General features: G+C 43.6%; 1 protein-coding gene across 30 annotated transcripts in view; it reads right to left on the bottom strand.

Annotated features, from left to right (window-relative positions):
* The window catches only part of NEB (nebulin), a 359,744-nt gene that overhangs the window by 75,773 nt on the left and 262,418 nt on the right, over window positions 1–21,553 (bottom strand). For 28 of the 30 annotated variants that reach the window (XM_069616457.1, XM_069616464.1, XM_069616462.1 and 25 more), the window contains 8 exons: window positions 20,645–20,749; window positions 14,925–15,029; window positions 11,463–11,570; window positions 10,910–11,014; window positions 8,377–8,481; window positions 7,651–7,755; window positions 5,015–5,125; window positions 3,734–3,844 (listed from right to left, as the gene is read on the bottom strand). In XM_069616457.1, coding sequence (XP_069472558.1) covers window positions 3,734–3,844; window positions 5,015–5,125; window positions 7,651–7,755; window positions 8,377–8,481; window positions 10,910–11,014; window positions 11,463–11,570; window positions 14,925–15,029; window positions 20,645–20,749 — 855 coding nt within the window. Of the gene's footprint in view, window positions 1–3,733; window positions 3,845–5,014; window positions 5,126–7,650; window positions 7,756–8,376; window positions 8,482–10,909; window positions 11,015–11,462; window positions 11,571–14,924; window positions 15,030–19,948; window positions 20,054–20,644; window positions 20,750–21,553 lie in introns of all 30 variants that reach the window. The other 2 variants (XM_069616459.1, XM_069616466.1) reach the window with 1 other exon arrangement.

Raw genomic sequence — 21,553 nt, 5'->3', positions numbered from 1 at the left:
TATTATGAGGAACTCAGCCTGGCGCTGCAAATGGAATATCCTGCGTCTTACCTATTATGAGTAACTCAGCCCTGCGCTGCAAATGGAATATCCTGCGTCTTACCTATTATGAGTAACTCAGCCCTGCGCTGCAAATGGAATATCCTGCATCTTACCTATTGTAACTAACTCAGTCCTGCACTGCAAATGGAATATCCTGCGTCTTACCTATTGTAACTAACTCAGACCTGCACTGAAAATGGAATATCCTGCGTCTTACCTATTATGAGTAACTCAGCCTGGAGCTGCAAATGGAATATCCTGCGTCTTACCTATTATGAGTAACTCAGCCTGGAGCTGCAATATCCTGCGTCTTAACTATTATGAGTAACTCATCCCTGCGCTGCAAATGGAATATCCTGCGCATTACCTATTATGAGTAACTCAGCCCTGCGCTGCAAATGGAATATCCTGCGTCTTACCTATTATGAGTAACTCAGCCTGGTGCTGAAAATGGAATATCCTGCGTCTTACCTATTATGAGTAACTCAGCCCTGCGCTGCAAATGCAATATCCTGTGTCTTACATATTATGAGTAACTCAGCCTGGCGCTGCAAATGGAATATCCTGCGTCTTACCTATTATGAGTAACTCAACCTGGCGCTGCAAATGGAATATCCTGCGTCTTACCTATTATGAGTAACTCATCCCTGCGCTGCAAATGGAATATCCTGCGTCTTACCTATTATGAGTAACCCAACCTGGCACTGAAAATGGAATATCCTGCGTCTTACCTATTATGAGTAACCCAACCTGGCACTGAAAATGGAATATCCTGCGTCTTACCTATTATGAGTAACTCAGCCTGGCGCTGCAAATGGAATATCCTGCGTCTTACCTATTATGAGTAACTCAGCCCTGCGCTGCAAATGGAATATCCTGCGTCTTACCTATTATGAGTAACTCAGCCCTGCGCTGCAAATGGAATATCCTGCGTCCTACCTATTATGAGTAACTCAGCCTTGCGCTGCAAATGGAATATCCTGCGTCTTACCTATTATGAGTAACTCAGCCTGGTGCTGAAAATGGAATATCCTGCGTCTTACCTATTATGAGTAACTCAGCCCTGCGCTGCAAATGCAATATCCTGTGTCTTACATATTATGAGTAACTCAGCCTGGCGCTGCAAATGGAATATCCTGCGTCTTACCTATTATGAGTAACTCAACCTGGCGCTGCAAATGGAATATCCTGCGTCTTACCTATTATGAGTAACTCATCCCTGCGCTGCAAATGGAATATCCTGCGTCTTACCTATTATGAGTAACCCAACCTGGCACTGAAAATGGAATATCCTGCGTCTTACCTATTATGAGTAACCCAACCTGGCACTGAAAATGGAATATCCTGCGTCTTACCTATTATGAGTAACTCAGCCCTGCGCTGCAAATGGAATATCCTGCGTCTTACCTATTATGAGTAACTCAGCCCTGCGCTGCAAATGGAATATCCTGCGTCTTACCTATTATGAGTAACTCAGCCTTGCGCTGCAAATGGAATATCCTGCGTCTTACCTATTATGAGTAACCCAACCTGGCACTGAAAATGGAATATCCTGCGTCTTACCTATTATGAGTAACTCAGCCTTGCGCTGCAAATGGAATATCCTGCGTCTTACCTATTATGAGTAACCCAACCTGGCACTGAAAATGGAATATCCTGCGTCTTACCTATTATGAGTAACTCAGCCTTGCGCTGCAAATGGAATATCCTGCGTCTTACCTATTATGAGTAACTCAGCCCTGCGCTGCAAATGGAATATCCTGCAACTCACCTACTATGGCACAGGCAGCCTGTACTGGAATGTAATTTCTTACTTATGCCTACCTGCATGCTGGAAGCAGCCCCCCCCCCGCACCATGAGGTGAGGTTGTGCCAGTATGTTCACGCTGACCTATTGTGATCCTTACATTTAATGCACTTTTTGTAACTAGCGCCTAGATGCCTCGGGGCTTTGTGCGCTGAAATAAATGCAAAAATAACTAAATAAATAAACATAAAAATAACTAAATAAAATAAATAAAGCGCTGAACAGTAAATAGGCACTTGGCACGAAAAAGAAGAAATGAATGTCAATGTCAAAATACTGAAATTAACTCAGTGTAAAATCTATACCTCCATCAGTAATTACTAGTTTTGTTTCAAATATACTTATTCAATAGGTTTGACCTTGGTGAGAGCGGCTCTGCTGGAGGAGTCACTCTCACGCTGGTGTCTGGTTTTGCACAGTGCAGCGTGGTATAGCGTATGCGTTACAGATTGTTTTAAATTATTTCTATGTGAAGCAGGATCCAAGCCAATGTTTAAAAAAAAGGTGTCTAAAGACTGCACTTCTCGCTCGTGGCCAAGGTGTGCCTGGGTGTTTCGTGTTCTGTTGGCCTGGCAGTGCCACTGAGGATGAGAGTGAGCGACATCAGGTGAATTGTGAATAGTTGCAGGGTCAGATCTGACCACTAGGCAGTGCCTACTTCCAGCAGTCAACCTTCCTTCTTTTCCTGCCACAGTCTTTTTGCGGACCTCGATTCTGACCAATGCATGCAGACGGCTCTCTGGCTCCCAAGATACCGTGCCATCAGGTGCATGCTGTCCCGCTAAGGGTTTGGATGGAGTCCGGGTTTCAAACCAGTCAAATCAGTAAGCTGGCCTTGATGGTATGTGACCTTTCCTTGGAGCTCAACAACACAACTTCTGCCCCCCTCAATAAAAAAACCGATATACATAGGCATACAGAATTTCCCAATTAGCCGCCAAATGCCACTTCACCCACCCGAAAGCTTCGGGTTTATAAACAGGGTGGTACAGCCTCTTTGCCAAAGCCCATTGACCGAGAGTCAGTTTTCTACAAGAAAGTATAAATTCCCCTGATTGGAAAATTGCTTTACAATTCTTAAGCCATTAACCATCTAAAGACTCTAAATATAATGAACATAGTCACTGTTCTCCTCCACGGACAGATGGACAGACTGATCGGTGCAGACTACCTGATAGAGTTAGAGAAAGAGAGAGTCTTGCCGACAGAGGGATGACATTGAGAGAGATGGCAATGCAGATAGCTGGCCAGATGACTAGATGGCTACACGGATAGACAGATATGGAGACACAGAGGTAAGTAGGGGGAACCGCTAAGAGACGGCTAGAAGAATGGATGTACATTTCACTCTTCAATACACTTTAAATGTATACTTGCATTTTACGGTAGTAACGGTGCCGGTAAGCTACCGGCGCCGTTACTACCGGACTGGAAAACTATGATTTCTGCTTGCGGTTGCCTTTTCGCCCACTAGGACTAACCTGGCGTGAATACCGGCACCCCCGCGAGCAGAGCATGTCGGATGCACCGGCACCATTCACGAATGGTGACGGTGCATCCGGCTTCCCCATGCCCATTGAGCCTTATGGGGCTCAAATGGGAATGGGGAAGAATATTTTCCGGTACCCGCGAATGGGAAATTACCGGGTCCGGCAAGGCCGTAATGACCCGGTAATTGCCCATTTGCGGGCGCCGGAAAAAAATTATACCGGCACGGCTACTGCCAGTATCATAATGAGGCCCATTGTCATTTAAAAGGGTAAACCTATGAGGTGTAGGGGCTTCTCTTGCATACCCAGAATGCATTATGCCGCCTTGCTAATTGGCATGCTGCGCCTCTTGTTCAAATTGACGTAATGACGTCTCTGATCCATGAGCACTTACCCCACTGACATTCTTGGTCACCTCCTTGACATGGACTGTGTCACGCGTCTCCGGCAGGGTCTTAAAGGTGCCAACTTGCAGCTGTTTCTTGCTGTCCTCCTTGTATTTATTCTGGAAAGAAGTGCAGACATGGTTTTAGCAGGTTAGCCATAACGGATATCCAGTCCTCTTGGTGTTTATAAGTCAGCGCTTCACTCCCCTGGATACTTTGCCACTTAGTGCACGCTGAAGGAAGTAGTGCAGAAGCCTGGCTCTGGTGCAAGTGCAAAAAGCAGCGGGGTAAACCTTTTCCCAGGGCCATGAACATATCACTTCAAAAACATGTGTGCACCAGGGAAATGTTTGCACGAGCTCTTTGTCCTGGTGTACGCCTGCATTGCAAGCATATGTTTTTCCTTGTGCTGATGCAAAGTTTCTGTAGTACATGGCCCCCTAGCTGTGAGTTCTCCCTCTTTGCACATGGGAGTGTCACATTTGTTCAGACACTTACAGATGCCTGCAAGGTCTGTTTTAGATGGCCCCGGTGGTACTAGGGGCAAAGGGTTCCACCTAGACATATGTACGAATTCACATATAACAATTTCAAATAGACCGGCAAAGGCTGGCTGGTCTCTTAGGGACAGTTACTCTCCAGACCAGCAATGTTGGATGAGAGTGTTTAACATGTCAGTCTACCCTGACCTGTCACTGACTCGTCCCCCGCCGCATTGGTCTTAGAGAGCCATTATCAGCCTCTGTGGGCATGGGGGGCTATCTACCTCTGGGTGGGGTGGGCTGAAAGAAGGAGTCAAGATTATCCTTAAACATATTTATTATTCTTATTTATTATTGGTGCTAAGCACATGGCAATGCATTATAGCATCAGTCACAGGCTACGCATACACCAGGGAAACCAGAGGAGATCGTTCATCCTCCTTTGGACTTTAATGAAAATAACACAACCCACTTTTTCAGACTATGCTACTTCATAAACTGGTTCTGAAGACTGCAATGCAGAGATACCCTTTAAGCCTTTACTAATTCATTGGGGGTTCAGGCTTCAAGTCCAGTTTAAGGCTCATGCAGGGCCTTTGCTCTACTTACGAAGCCCACAATATCATGCTTAAAAAACGAGTTTAGGAGCCATTTCAAATTCTTCCCAAATGTATCCTTCTTTTTACTGTGAATGTTGGGTCCCCGGGAAGGCTGTAAAACTTTTAGCTCGCAACTTTCAACAGTCACCCAACACTGAATAGCGGCCGTCGCATTTGAAGCATGCAGCAAGGGCAGCCATTTTGTTACCTCTGACACAAGGTTGCCCATCGACTTGGCGTGTAGAATCTGAGGAGTGTCCGAGACGACCCCGAAGTCTCCTTGGTAGGTGCCCTTCTCGTAGCGTTTTTTGTATTTCACCTTTAAAAACAAGGGACGCAGTTAGGCAATTGTATTTAGACAGGAGGCACACTTAGTGTTGGGTAGGGAGACCATGGAAAAGTAGTGTGGCATTTCTTAATTCTGCTAAAAGCAGTGGCTGAGCTCCCCTACTTTATCAAGAGGTAAGTTCGGACGCGACCATTGATACATAGAGAAGTGACAGTGCAGTGTAATTGACACATGGAGAAGCGACATTGCAATGTCATTGATACATGTAGAAGTGACAGTGCAGTTTCATTGATACATAGAGAAGTGACAGTGCAGTCTCATTGATACATGGAGAAGTGACAGTGCAGTGCCATTGATACATGGAGAAGTGACAGTGCACTCTCATTGATACATGGAGAGGTGACAGTGCAGTGTCATTGTTAAATGGAGAAGTGACAGTGCAGTGTCATTGATACTTGGAGGGGTGACATGTGGTGTCATTGACACCTGTAGAAGTGACAGTGCAGTCTTATTGATACATGGAGAGGTGACAGTGCAGTGTCATTGACGCCTGTAGAAGTGACAGTGCAGTGTAATTGATACATGGCGAAGTGACAGTGCGGTGTCATTGATACATGGAGAAGTGACAGTGCAGTCTCATTGATACATGGAGAAGTGACAGTGTAGTGCCATTGATACATGGAGAAGTGACAGTGCAGTGTCATTGATACTTGGAGAGGTGACGTGGTGTCATTGACACCTGTAGAAGTAACAGTGCAGTCTCATTGATACATGGAGAGGTGACAGTGCAGTGTCATTGATATATGGAGAAGTGACAGTGCAGTGTCATTGACACATGGAGAGGCGACAGTGCAGTGCCATTGACACCTGTAGAAGTGACAGTGCAGTGTAATTGACACCTGTAGAAGTGACAGTGCAGTCTCATTGACACATGGAGAAGTGACAGTGCAGTGTCATTGATATATGGAGAAGTGACAGTGCAGTGTCATTGGCACCTGTAGAAGTGACAGTGCAGCGGCATTGATACAAGGAGAGGTGACAGTGCGGTGCGTGCAACAGTGTCTGCCCTTAGCTGGTTGTATTCAGGTTCCCATGTGCCATTGGGCCAGCATTTCCATTGCACATTATTTGCTGGTTACTAAAAGATAGTAGAGTTTTGCAACCTCTCATATGTATATATGTGCAGGTTCACTGCCTTGTGGGATCGTTTGCTTTTCTGTCCTGACTTTATGGACAGGCTATCTTTTGATTGTCTCTGTCTAATTTGGATTGACGAGTTGATTCGTATATTTCGAGGTGCATGCACGAGCTCCGCAGTTTTGCAGAGTGCACATCAGCACACACACACACACACACACTCTCTCTCTCTCTCTCTCTCTCTCTCTCTCTCACCCTCACCCTCTCTCACCCACACACTATAGCAAAGGTGGAGAGAGTAGGCGGAAACGCCGCCAGCGTTGACCATGCACTACACAGCCATCCCACTGATGAGAGTGCACTCTCCTGGCGGACGCTGATTCATGTCATTCCGGGGGGTAGCAATGCATACCAGGTGTGAAATCATTACACACATACATGTCTGCGACTCAGGGGCCCTGCTTAGGGGCCCAGGCCTCTGGCCCTCACCCACTTGAGATTGCATTTTTCTGCCTTCCCCACTATGGCGCATGTCTGCCTGATTTCTGAGTGTAATGTAAAGTGGTGTTTAATAGCACACGTCTTTCATTTTGGGGGTAGAGGGAGAGGCAGGTGCGAACCCGAGGCGCTGATGGGGGCATGCCAGCCTTACCAGAGTCTTCTGAGGCAGAATGATTTTATGTGCTTCGTGGAGGTGACACTTGGGTGGGGAGAGCGCGTGTTCTGCTAGCTCTCAGTGGAGGGCTAGTGGCAGAGCTTCTGGTCTGGACGGAGGAGGGGGGCATGTGACAGGGCATACAGATGTCATCTCGAAATGGCTCTGCAGTGATTAGTATGGTTGTGATTGGAGGGCTAGCAGACATAAAGCTGCGTGGTACATGGGGGGTGTCCACGTTTATATCCAATATGCAAATCATTGATGGCCAAAGCCATGCATTCCACCAAGCGCCCTATATGCCAGTGCTCGAATGCGCTCCTTTTGTGAACGGGCACAAAATAGGCATTTATGAATATTATAGGTTATTTATAACGCTTAATACCGAGAGGTTTCTAAGCGCGGACCCAGGGATCGAACCTGCGTTGCTCGGTTTCGTTGTACGTCCAAGGCGAGCACTTTGCCACTGAGCTATCCTCCCGAGACTTACAGATTGAACGTTTGAATCTGAGGAGTTGCAAATCTTCATGGGGATTTGCGATGGGCTTTGGGGAAGCATGACATAAATAGGCTTAGTTTAGGAACATTTAGGAAAAAGGATTGTGTAGACATCTGATGACTTACGTCACCACCCCTGACACATAGCGATACACATCTTAAATGTGCTAAAACACAGAGAGCAGATCTTATGTATATGTCTATAGTGGCCATCCTATAAGCAGAGTGCACTTCAGACACAGGAAGTCTCTTCCGGGATACTCACATTACTGTTCATTTCTGCATTCCTCATCGCCAAGACCATGTCTTTGTCATCCGTGATAGAGAGCTTGCATCCCTTCAGCCACTCCCTGTCCAGCTTGTAATCGTACTAAAGCAGAGGAGAATACAAGTCAGGTCGACATATACACCTTAACTATGCATGACATTCAACTGCATTTATTAATGTGTATCCTGCATTACTATTACAAAATGGAGAATGTTCTTCCGGTAGCAAGATGCATTGAGTTGGGCATTCTTTACAGCTTCATTTCCCAATAAAACGTGTTGTAAAGAAAAGGGCATATTCACTTTGATTGAAAGTGTCAATGGAATTGTGTGGCATGACCCTGCTCGGGTTGCCCCCGAAGGATCGATTGCAGATGCCAGGGATCCCTTGGAAGGTTACAGTAGCACAATGCGGGAGAACTCTTGGTGGCGAATCATGTGTATGACTAGGTCCGCCACCAGGCTATGAAGGTGTAAAGCTCCACGAGCAACTAAATGTGCAGCTGATACAGTCAAGCCATGCTATGATATCAACACACTTTAGAAAAACTCAAGGGCTGTGTCTGCTGCCCCCACAACAAAGGCTGGAAACCATGAGCATTCATCCCGGGGGACATGCAGGTGCTAATTAGTGAATGAGAACTACAAGAAACACTTAATATTAATATGCACATGGTGGGACAGTGCTTGGCTTCTAGTCGCTACTCTTTTTTATATCACATACATCACTCTGCTGCAGAGACGTCTTCGCGTTGTGTACAAAGTCCGGCCGGTCCACCGTCCACTGCCAGTGAGCTTTATTCGCTTCGTATTTCTTCCTGTAATCCAGCTGTTGAAAGAAAGAAATAGTCATTAAAACCTTCCTATATTGGAAGCATATGAGTCATACAACTATCGCAGTGCCACGGTCCTTCGTAAATTGACCGCAAAGGACATGATTTGGGAGTATCCTGTGTCCTGCACCGCTAATGCCCCCGTGTGGCATGGGCCTATGGGGCTGACCAGGCAGGGGTGGCTATGCTCTGGCTTCCCCATCGCTCTCCTCGCTTAAGTACAACCAAGGAGAGAGAAGGGGCCGCAACCAACCGCGAGGCCTTGGGACGCATGGGCAGTGTGAATTTTACGCACATCGCTATGGAGAATTTACCCTCTCGAAACCCGCCCTCCGATCCATCGACTTTGCAAGCACTGAAGCCCTCGTGTCTGCAACTCGCAGCATGAACTTATGGCAAGTATACTCTGAAATGTGCCGCGCTTGCACCCTTTAATGGCATACCACATGGTAACACCACTAGTTGGCAATAACCCTATATCAACAATAAAGCTATACAATTATTAAAATGAAATTTCTAACAAATACATTTTCTTGCCATAATAACAATTTCCTGAGTTCCAACTCACAAATATTTTAAATGTCAATTGCAGCATTATCGTTCTTCAAACATGGCCACTTTGCCAGTGAAAGAACAATCGGTACTTTGTGGTGTATGCTCTCTGCTGATCACTATTCATCTGGAAACATTGTATTCCTAATGCTGATATATGAACCACGCACAACATCAGTGCTGCAAAGGGAGTCAGAGATGTGATTTCAAAGGTCCTTCGGCGGTGTGTACTAATTTGGTGCAGGGTACATGCTATCCCCCAAATGACTCATATTAAACAACAACAGTTGTGAGGCGGCAGTACACACATAGTCAGATGTTTGGTGGGGGCTTCACCTATAGCTTCCGTTTTTCCTTTAGTCCCGCCCTCTCACCGATTAATAGTAAGGTGTCCCGTGATAAAGTCGCCTGGGAAATCGCTGCCAGGGCGTGTCATTTCCCCCAAAAATGCACCCTCAGTAAAATCAAACACTTTCCCCAAATATTCTAGGATTGGAGTTTATAATATACAATCATATCCCTCCTAGAACATTTGAGGAAAGTATTTTAGGGGTCAGGAAAAAAAAAGTTGGCCATCTGCCGATTTATCACATGGAACCAATGATGAGACTTGAGCTTCGCCTCTGCCCTCATAATAGGTCTTTATCTGGCACAGAGAGGCTTTGCTGGGCTCCACTCCTACTTCAGCCGGGCTTTAATTTCCCTCTTCTGGTGTGTAAGGGCTTTCCATCCAGCCCATCGTGGCCAGTTAGGCTTTATTGCCTCCGACGCATCTTCTGAGTGTTTAGCTCCTCCTCCAGCTGCTCAGAAGGGCTTTACCCCTCACCCACAGATGCTTAGTTTGGATTGAGCCACACCTGTACATGTGCCCACAGGCTCTTTTCAAGATGAAACACTGACTTACTGGGATCTCCTTTAGCAATGAACACAGCCTGGTTGTGAATGATTATTGTTTCTCAGGAAGGCTTTTCTGTAGGACCTTCTCTGTTGGAGATAGTCAGTGAACAGACTAATACCGTAGGAATTGTTTGAGCCCAGTCTCACATTTTTGCGTATTGGTCCTTCACTTCGCATGAAGATGCATGCGGCCTTCTCAAATCTGCCTGGTATAGTGTATGGATGTGCAGCAGAGATTATTTCAAACACTCTGGCAGTAAAACACGGTCTATGGTTAAACGCTCTTTGACAATGAAGATGAAATACTGAGTGTGCCAAAATTGTGTACACTCGTAAAAAGGTGGGTAACTACCGGTATGTGGAACTTTTATTAAGTTCAATTCTTGTACACTGCAGGTACCATTTATTACATCCACAGGCCTACATTAGGCAATCAAGATTTGATAAATCATGCTTTTTCAGGGCTTCCATGGTGAAAAGGGAGGGGCAGTCAAGGGGTGCAGGTGACCTTGTTTATTTGAAAGAAGATGGGATTTCAAGGACAACTGTCTCCTGACACCCCTTGTTGGTAAAGGCCCCTTACTCACTGTTCATTTCAGTCCTTGATGGCCCTCCTTTTCGGTACACGGCCACTCCTTTTACTCTGCAGGGATTTCCTAGATGATACACAGACTTGCTCTTATGAATACACATGGCCAATCTCTGCATGCGCCCAATCACTGTGTGAGGCCAATGGATGACTGGACAGTATGAAATTAGCGGCAATGAGCACTTGCGTCTAGGGGGATTTCCTCTCTGAGCTTTCCCATTTTAGACGCGTTCCAATTAGTGGGGCCTGCACTGCGCCCTACACCATTGAACCTATCAATGATTTTCTATATGAGACAGTTCGAGTCTTAGGAAGGCTTAAGAGAACCCTAACCAAACCCTAGTTCAAATGTTGAACAGGAAAGCCCTTGCGCCGCCGCAACTTACATTGCTGATGGACTTGTAGGCCTCCTTTGCAGTCTTGATCTCAACAGCATCGGCGATCAGGTTGCAATTGCCCTTGCTCTTTTCATAAAGTTCTTTGTATTTGAGCTGCAAATAAAGAAGAACGATCCAATGAGCGTGACACAGTAAACATGAAACATGGATGCACACCACAGTCACGTTGCAAAGATTTTATCAAAGGATTTCAACTATAAACTAGGCAAAGAAAAGCACTTTTTCACCAACGGTCCCCCATTTTTGCTCAAAATCTTTGCTCAGTGCTGTAGCTTAATTAGAGGCAATGTCTCCTTAAATACTTCATCAAAGCTTATACAAGTCAAGGATGTTTGGTCTTTGCAAATACTTGATGTCCCGTGTGAGACGCATCCGCGCACCGGACTTGACACGCTTGAGTAATAAATAGATGAGAGGTACATTGCGCTCTGAAACACTTGTGTACGAGCGGGATACAAATAAAATATCATATCATATCATACAAGCTAGGCCAGAATAATAGATATCATAACTTGATTTCTCAGGAAAGTTCTTGACTTACCTCACTTATTTTATCTTTGACCTTGCGCATGTGGAGGAGCAGTGGCGTGTCATGGATTGAGGTGTAGCCCTTTGCCTTGGCTTTCTGGAATTCCATCTTGTAAATGATCTGAAAGCATGAATGGGAAGCAAACACATATTATTTAGTAAAAACTGCACAGTGTTCTCAGTCTAATAGAAAATGAAGACAGAGATGATCTTTCAAAAGGTTACTGTTTTTATTATTAGGATCAAGATGAAACAACCTTTGGTTTCATTTATAACTTTCAGAAGCAGTCCCTCTTCGTTTTCTACAAAATAAAAATGGTTCAGACTGCTGTATGGATCTGAGATAAGGGGTTTAACCCCATTAAAACATCTGTGTTTGTTGTGCACCAAGAGCATTTTTGACAGTGCCAAAAGACTGCCTGTAGAATACCTCAGGGCAGAGTTAGGTTTAATCTCGGTACCCTTTCCGTTAATTAAGAGACGTCTGCTATTGGCCAACAAAATACTAAAAGCCACCCGCAAGGCTTTCTTGTATCAAATATACCATGCTAGTTCTGAAACTGCTATAGCCAACACTTCGATCGGCAAACTTATTAAGGAATCCAGATATTAGCCTGCTTGCTTGAATTATGATTTAATGAGTAACACAGGCAGGATATCAGAAAACCTGGGATAAAATCAATTGATGTGGTAGCCAGTGAGGAGAATAAAGTTAATCTTGCAACCAAAAAACTGCTATCTGCACATATTCCTTTTATGCCAGCATACAAGGACACCCGGATGAATTCTCTAGTCAGAACAGCAGAAGGGATTATCTTTGTTTCTAAATTTAGTTCACTTTCTACTCTCCAAGTGACTGGAACCTGGCAGGAACCCCCCATGATAAATGGACAATGCAGGCTCTTTCACGGGGCGAGAATTGGGCGTTTAGGACACTTGATGCTAGGTTGCCATGGCACCCATGCTCTTAGAAATAAAAACCTAAGCGACTCCTAAACATTACCAATGACACAAGAAGTTATGACTAACATCCTGCGTAGGATTATGAAAGGGGACACATTTGATTGAATATATTCTGCTATAAGATATTGGCATGACGTGTATGCCTTACTGGCTCAAAACGCCCTGCATATTTAGGAATATGTGGATTAAGAACTTGGTGAAATTGCAATGCTAAGACCATGTAGTAGGAACAATGAACAACAATACATTAAATGGAATGGAAGTGGCTATGTAGGGGGGATATTCAAAGATCTGTGTCTAAGTCAATAGGGGATCATGAGGAAAAAGTGTGATGGCTGAGAGGGGAAGAATTCCTCTTGGGGTTAGCCAGTGTGACCTGAGGTTTTTGTGTATACAACCAGAGCTTTGGTTAACCTTGAGTTAATGCAGCAAAATGTAACCTGCCATCAACCAGTAGATCTGGGCAGGTGTGAAAAGCTGCATCTATGTTACATGACTATGTGTCACAGGAATGATGAGGTATTCTTTCTGCATTTCCACATGCCTACACAATGATTCCTAAAGTGGGTTATTATTTTCTGTGAAAGTCATTAGTTGGCTTGGGGGTGTGCCATGTTGTAGCCAGTATCCAACTTAAATTCATGTTGGAGTATTGTTCTTTTGCATACATTTAAATGCTTGCCACACAAGCAGGAGACTTTCTGAGTGACCTCTAGGAATTGGTCACTCAGAGGGATTCACCAATAATTGTCAATTGAGTAATTCTTCATTGTGCACAACAGATGCTTCCTCCTTGTGTAGTGGTAGGGTCTAAGGAGTAACGTTATCAGATCGGGGGATAGATGCAATCTTCACCATTTTAATTTCCCACTGGTTTTCAACCAATGCCATTATATTAGTTTTATCAGGCTTTTTATTTCCGTAAGACTTTGCTGTGTCTTTACTCCAAGGACCTGCGAAACAGTTAAGCCGACCTCTGAGGCTTCGTCGTTGTTGCCATGTTGGAAGTTGGGCGATTTCCTGTGCAAACTCTGATCGCCATTCTTCTTTCAGGTACATAGTGTTGGGGGATGGGCATTTCAGCCACATAACACAAAGTTGCTTTCTTACAAGCTTGGCCGATGCCACAATCTGTTTGTAGAGAATGTTCTGAGGTAGATGCAAAGATCCTTTCCAAAACTTCCTCTGTACAATACTGAGGGGTCTGTATTATTGTACAGGCTTCAGTTTCTGCATTGCATCATACAATGCTGTTGATCTTCAGACCATCTCCTGTCACCAACCTCATTGGATCTAAGGTCCACTTTTACCCTTCTCCTGGCACCAGCTCAAGCTACTGTCTTCAGTACATTAGTCATGGGAGTCAGTATGCTTTGACATTGCATAACATTGTGAAATGTTCAACTCTAGCTGTGTAGGTTACAATTACATCCTGGTTCTTGGGAGCATAATGTGACATTTTGTATTAGGACATTACCGGCTCAGAAGCCAGCCTCCAATGGGTCCCTTTGTGGAAATTAGTTAGATCATGCGCCAGGTGTGACATTTATGAGCGCAGGCGCTGATAGATCCACCTTTCCTTGTCTCCTCATCATCCTGTGCCTACATTCCTGGACGTTCCAGGTGCAAAATGAAAGGCAGAGGTCAGAAGGTAATGTGGAGAGAATGTGCTTAGATGCTCTAGGGTTGTGGTGGTCTTGCCTCTAGTTCTCAGAATTCCATTACAAGTCTCACATTAAAAAGGAACCAAAATGAATGGTTTTGTCTGTGTTCACTGGTAGGAGGGAATTCTGTGCCCATAAGACCAAAATATGTGTTAGCAATCAATCAGGAAGCTGTAGTCCAACCACAGGGATGCATCAGGTTTTCCGTCGATAATTCACTTCAAATGGGTAGGACACCTCCATTCACAAACATCTCTTCAGCGACATCTTATTGGGGCCACAGCAAGATCTCAAATATTTCAATAATGAACATGCAGGGCAAATGGATCTCTAGGGAGGCGGTGGAAAACAGGGGATCTTTCACTATGAAAATGTTCAGGAGGCATCTATATTTTCCAGAAAAATAAGAAACAGCTCTCATAGAAAAAGACCAAAAGAATGGCAAATGCATGCATATGGTGCTGATCTTTAAGCCGTGTGGGTTCTGTGAATAGTGCCTGCATTGACCTAATATCTGGTCATTCAGCTGGAATTGCCTTTTTTGGCACCAGCATTGTCCATGATTGTACAACAGGTGCTGCAATGGATCCCGTTTGGTCATATGTATTCTCTTCTTCAGACAGAGGATGCACATATAATGACCAATCAAACCCTCAATCAATTCAGCCATACATCGGTCAATCAATCGGCCACTCGAGTCAATCAGTCAGTGTAGATTCCTGCTTCGTGTGTGAACCCCACTTAATACCTGCATCATCAAGCTCTAAAAAGGGCTCTATGTGAGCGCGTATGCAATGATGCCCGCACACTGGTCGGTGTGTACGCCCTCTTTCTGCATAGCAACGTACATCACTTATCTGCTTGCCGGCCTTCTGGGTTCTCTGGTGTTCTGGAGTATCCACAACGGACGTGTAGATTGCCTTCCCCTTTTCATACTCTTTCTTGTATTTCCACTGATGAAGCAAAAGAACAATATGTTAGACAGCGTACTAAGTAGCATATATATTCACATATGAGAGATATGTCCGTATCGCTGCATACATGAATATATATGCAGTCTATGATAAACTTTGCACTCAAAAGGAATAGGTCTATTTGTATAAGTCTATATTGGAGGATAATTAGAATGTACTTGATGTTTAAGGTGAGTTGTGAGGTTGTAGCAGAACAGGGCAAGTGTAATCAGATTCTGTACACAGAAAACTGCATGCATCAACAGTTCTAGATAGTCATGACAATGGGTATTTAACATTAATTATTACCTTTAACTATATGTCTTCACCTAGTGCATTGATGCCATAATGTAGGCATATGCATGCCCAGCTCGGTACATGCTCTCAACCATCACCAGGACTTTTAACTACAGTGAATGGTATTTTAGAAGGGACTGGGATTAAGGGCAAAGCCACTAACACACCAATGGAGCATGCACACAATAACAACATAAAACCACTCAAACAAAGCGACGAAAACACATATCCAACCAAATGAGCATCACACAGCGGAAGGGCCCAGGTGGATTCTGTACAGATGGAAGCATGCATCAAATCAAGCAACACAAACACATTGAGTCTACTGAAGGATATTGACTTGGGTTGGTTCACATGTGGGACCTCTTTACGAGTTTGGTGATCATTCAGCGATAAATCTGATGTATTGCCACCAAAATGGATTACTGCACTCGGTCCTGTGGATTTACCACAGGATTACGAGTGGTGTTAATCTACATTTTTGGAGTCCCTAGAACTCCTTGGGAATTTTGGCAGAATTACCACAAATGGTAATTCTGCTTCAGTAATTCCATCGATTTTTGGCTTTAAAGTGGAAGATGCATAACACTGGAGCTAAATTCTCCACTTTGACGTCAAACTTGGAATTCAGTGGTGCAGTAAAAACAGCGGTAATTCTGTTACCGCCAAAAGTGTGATATGTTAAATATGCCACAGAAATATTTCCATCAAGAGTGAACGTAACAGTGGGGCCGGGGCATGTATTTATTGATGCTCAGGTGGCTCAGGCCTCGTCTACTCGCAGGGCCATATATTAAGGTCTTTGCCCGTCCATTACATCTGACAAATTCAATGGTAGACAATCTGGTGATCAAATGCCATTTTCTTACATGTTTCGATATGCACTGTTTTTTCTGAAAATGTGTAGACAGGTACATGGTTATAATGTTTCAAAGGGATAATGGAACATGTCCTAACATTGTTAAAACATGCATGGTTGAAATGGTTTAGTTACTCTAACAATTGCTGCAACGTTCAGCAGCAAATGGCCCTTTTTCTTGCACTAGTGAATCAGTGAGAGAAGGGAAGGTCAAAGAAGCCTACACTATGAGCCCAACATTTCAGGCACATGTGTTCTTGTGCCAGAGCCTCTCTACAATGAGCTGATGATGTTGGAAACAGAGGACCTTTAAAGAGACCTTATTTTGGGGAAGAAGAGAATCCATTTTGCAGTGCATTAAAACAGTCATCGCTTGTGATTCATATTTAAGGTATACTGAAATGGCGGCTATGCTGTAATGCTAGCACAACGAGGCTGGATAAGGGATACAGTTACCATCTTACTAGGCATTCCTCACCTTAGATGTGAGAAGAATACCTCTAGTGTTACTTGCAGTGAAGCAGGAGCGTTCGCAGTCCGAGAAGGCCAAGTCCCTGACTGTGTAATGTGCTAGGGTGTGAATGATTTTCATTGGAGCATTGAATACACACCATTATAAAGGCAAGACTGAAATGGAATATCTTGTTCGACTTGTTTACTGTGTCTGTCTTGTATTAGGTTTCATTTGACATAAATAGTGACTTTTATCCCCAAACGTGCTTCTTCATCAAACGTTGCTCCTAGAGTGATGCCACTGGCTGTGGCTTCATTCTGTGCCATCTCCTCCCTTCTCAAAACTATCAGACTGATAAGTCACTGATAGGAAACCTCTGAAGTGCCCATAGCACAGCAGCCTGCACTGTGTAAATGCAAGTGACAAGTGGCTTCTATGTCTTACATCAGTGCCATTCACTAAATTAGCAGTCCACCAAATAAATATCAGTGCCTCATTTTGTCTGGGAAAATGCAGATTTAATGAATCTAGTTTGGGAATTGCTGGAATGGTGACGTGCATGTGTGTTGAGATTTTCAGGAAATAGTGCACCTGTAAAATGCAGGTGGTTAACTTCTCACCTGAGACGCAGCACCAGATAAATTGAGTGGATTTCTCGACACACACTGAGCATTCCTTTGAACTGCATAAGCGAATATGTTCTCACGGTGAGGGAATTGGGTATGACCAACTATAAATTGACAGGAGGAATGCTGAAAGCGCCTTTCATAAATAAAACAACCTACTTTCAGCTGAAAAATGGTACCTTATTACAGGAGTACAAAAAAGCCAAAGAACTAGTGGCAGTTCTTATATTACCTAGAAAATATTGTCAAGCATTTGGAGAGAGATTTAAGTATTCCCCAGCAATTTTATAAACTAAAATGCCATGCGTTTTCAAATGAACCATCATATTGTACCAAGCAAGCAAATCTGCAGTGCATTTTATTCAGAGCATGTAAATAATGCTAAACATAAAACCGATGCACTTGTAAATGCAAATAGAAGCCTATTGTAAATACACTGGGCCTCATCACGAGTTGGGCGGTAACGCCGGCGCTATTAGCGGCGGCGCTAATAGCCCTACCGCCAAACCCCCGGCGCTATTAGTGCCGGATCATGGGTTTGGCAGACGGGTTATTGCCCATTCCCCATTGGGCCCATTCAGGAATTCCTCATTCCCCATTGGGGAAAATTTGCGCTATTACCGCCGGCGGATTTCCCGCCGTCGGTAATCATGCCGAAAATTGGCAAATTTGCCACTGATTTCCCCCCAGATCAGAGCTGTGGGGAAATCCGTCAAAGCCATGATCTGGTGGACCCTTAAATGCGGCGGTAATAGCGCTACCGCCGCATTTAAGGGTTACCGCCAGACTCGTGATTGTGCCGACTATATGTTATAGTTATAACATATAGTTATAGTTATATGTGAGAATACATTGCTGTTTAAATCTGCATGGCTTTGGCAATGCTAGGTTTGCTGGTTCTTCCTGGGAACATTACAGCAACTTTATTTCTGTTTAGCCCTGCATACATTGATGTTGGGGCTAGGGTTGTAATTCCAGGAGATTAGTGTGGCCATCTTGATAAAAAATACCTATGTTATTAGTCATCAAAGAAACACATTTCATTTCTTTGAACAAGGACCCATCTGTTCTGGGCCTCTGTGAAATGGGATGCCCCCATCACATGGGTTCATCTCAAGAGAAATATTCTTAGAAAAATACATCTTTACATTGTAGCAGACCCAAATATACGGTCCTCTCAATAGATGCAATCTAAACCGGCCACATGATATGAGGCTCTGTTTTCCATGCTCAGTGTTTAACGGGCAAAATGCACTTAAAGATTTTTCCTCTGGACTTTAGCTTAATAATGAAAACTCAACAAAAGAGGCCTGTCAGCTATTTATATCAATCATTGACTGAAGGCTTCCCAAGGGGCCTCAGAGAGCTCCTCACATTTATTGCGCTTTTCAATCAAGAAATAGAATGGACCATTTGAATCAGCATATTGATGCATGAAAAAACTATTTTAGCCCTAAAATCCCAATCAGGAGATTTTGAAATCAAAAGAAAAGGTATTTTGAGACCGCGAGATTCTCCTCTATACAATGGGACCAAACAAAATACTGCGATAAGTATTAATAATGAATTCATTTATAAATATTAATAATTCATTCATATGTCATCACACAGACTTGTGTTGGGTGTCTCTGAATTCGTGAGGTTTGTGGGAATCCCGAAATCCATATTTCATTGATGTGTCATGCTGCTATGATGATATGAGATAAAGTATTACTCTGTGTCCAAAGTGTACAGTACCACCCAGTCACATGTGCAGACATATTGTAAACCTATTACAATTATGGGATGTATTCCCTGGGAGTGTCAGCCTATTAAGCAAACCAATGAGATGGTTCCAATCAAAAAGTGCTATTATATAAGCAGAAACAAAGAGGGAACGAGCGAGCTCTGGGATTTGTGGAGGTGGCAGAAAATGGGAAATCTGTCTCAAATGGTGAGTGTTGCATTTGGATACCATCTGGTGGTGATTCGGCTTCATCTACGAGGAATTCTGAAGCAGATTTTACCTTTGGCAGACCTGCCTTCCTAGATGAGGAAGGAAGGGACCGCAAAGGGACTAGCTGACTGGGAATTGCCTGGTAGCTCTTAAGGGTCCTTGCTTGCTATGTGCCTTAAAAAGTATTCAAAGGTGAGTATGGAAATTCACCTCTCTCTAAATCCCAGGAGTGGGTGGATTGAGAGGGATTGGCACTAGGAAATGTTTGTGTGAAATGCAGCATTGCGTTCTCACTATATTTAAAGCCAAGAGAAATTCGATTTATTATAGAAAACATAGCATTTATTTGTGAATAGTGCACAGTGGCTGATAATCTATCACCAAAAGAATGGGAATAGGCTATTGTAACAAGTTACAATGAAATGTAGCCTGCTCTCACTGGATTCAAATCTGAGTGAGATTACTTTTGAATAAGAACAAACTGCATTTATCTGCATTTTTCTGTGCTGTGGGCACCATGTAGGAGAGAAAGCATTTCCCAGTGCAGAGAGCATAGCATTTTGTAAATTTAGCTAAACAAAATGTATAGGGAAGAAGTTGGTGCAGGGCTTTATTAGAAACTACTGGAAGTTAGGCTGTTTAGCTAAAGCAACCTATGGATGTTAAATGTGAAATGTTAAAGTATTATATTAGTGGTGTTCAGAATGGTCATAAGTTGAAATCATAATAAACTGTTGATCACGTTACCTCACTCCACATGTTTGTGTTGTACATGGCTCGCAACAGATCTGGCCTCTGAATTTCGGTGCATCCTTTCTGCAGCCTCAGCTTGGCAATAGCCTTATATTTTTTCTGTCCATGCAAAGACCAACGAAGTACAAACAAGACGTGTGAAGACAGCAAATAAGACAGTGCTAGACCCCAAATGGGGTATAACGGCCGACTAACTGTATGTACTCACATTCATTGACATGCATGGAGTGTGCAGAGCAATCACAGATGGGAAACCTTCATATATAGTGATATCTGTGAAGATGCACTACCACCACCAGATTCCATAATTTCAAAAATGCAGAAAAATAGCATTGGGTAGCGATTGCTGCGCAACCAGGCAGATACTTCACTGTATTGAAAATAAGTGCACAATATCATTAAGGGCCTGCAGAGGACACCATGCTCTTTCCTTTAGGTAGCATGTGCTTGAAATCATCTGGTGGTCTTTGTGAGTCAATGAAAATGTATGAGTACAAAGAGCATTCAGCGGCTCACTCAGTGAGGCACCTTGCCTATTGAGTGGCAGTACAAAGAGTGTGACTCACAATAGAACCAAACATTGACATATCATCATAGGATACCCCCCTATGACATTGCTGGCTCTGGACACTGGATGCAGACAGATGCAGGCGGGGTGCTGTGAACCGCTGCCACGGTTACCACGGTTACCTGACTGATCTGTTCACTTGCACTCTTAGCCAGCAGATGTCTAGGATCATCCACGACAACGCTGTACTTGGTTTTTTCCTTCTCATACTCAGATTTGTACAATCTCTGCTCAGGATATCACAACAGGTTATGACAAAATCAAATTGAAAGGACATGTTAAAGCGTCATCATTAAGGACATTAAATTGATGCCATTCAAGTGGCCTGGGTAAATGCTGGATCCTGTACCCCAGGTAGCCTGGAGAAAGGGCCAAAGCAGGTGGAGTTTCAAGAGAATTCGGCTGATATCAGCAAAACAGAGCACTATAATTCATGTATCACTAAAGATCACTAAAGATGAGGATTATCACACAATACTAGTTATTCATTAACACATTTCTTATACACTTCAATAATGTACTGTCTGATAAAGGAGCTGTTGTCAATGAAGCATGAGCTTTTCTGTGACAAGCCTCTACGTATGTCTCTATATCTGACCGTCTATCGTTCTATCAGTATGTAGATATACATATGCAAACATCAATAAATACACTATTTCTTTTACCTCCTCTTCTTTCTATACAGAAAATATGTGCATTGATTGCATAGGAATGGCATCTGATGTTACAAGACATTATTACTTACGACATCGCATCATGCTTTTAATATTAACTAATTCATGAAATTACAAAATATATTGTCAATTAAGTTACTGTACTTGTAAGTAGGCTTGACGATGGGAGGGGAGTCAGTGTAATGACTCTGATGTTATGACATTGCCTGTCTATCCTAATCTTCCTATCCTGTCCTGAACAATGTTATAACTTCTGTTTCATCTCCCATCTTTTGACCTTTTGAACCTTGTAAGGCGCTCGAAGGCCCTGTGGGTAGGGCCAGCGCTGGACAAAAATTCAAATAAACAAAATAAAAA

This window comes from Ambystoma mexicanum, chromosome 9, assembly GCF_040938575.1.
Source record: "Ambystoma mexicanum isolate Mex_15411 chromosome 9, UKY_AmexF1_1, whole genome shotgun sequence".
Taxonomy (NCBI): Eukaryota; Metazoa; Chordata; class Amphibia; order Caudata; family Ambystomatidae; genus Ambystoma; species Ambystoma mexicanum.
Note: the sequence above shows the minus strand (reverse complement) of the source record. Positions and strands in the feature narration are given on the sequence as shown.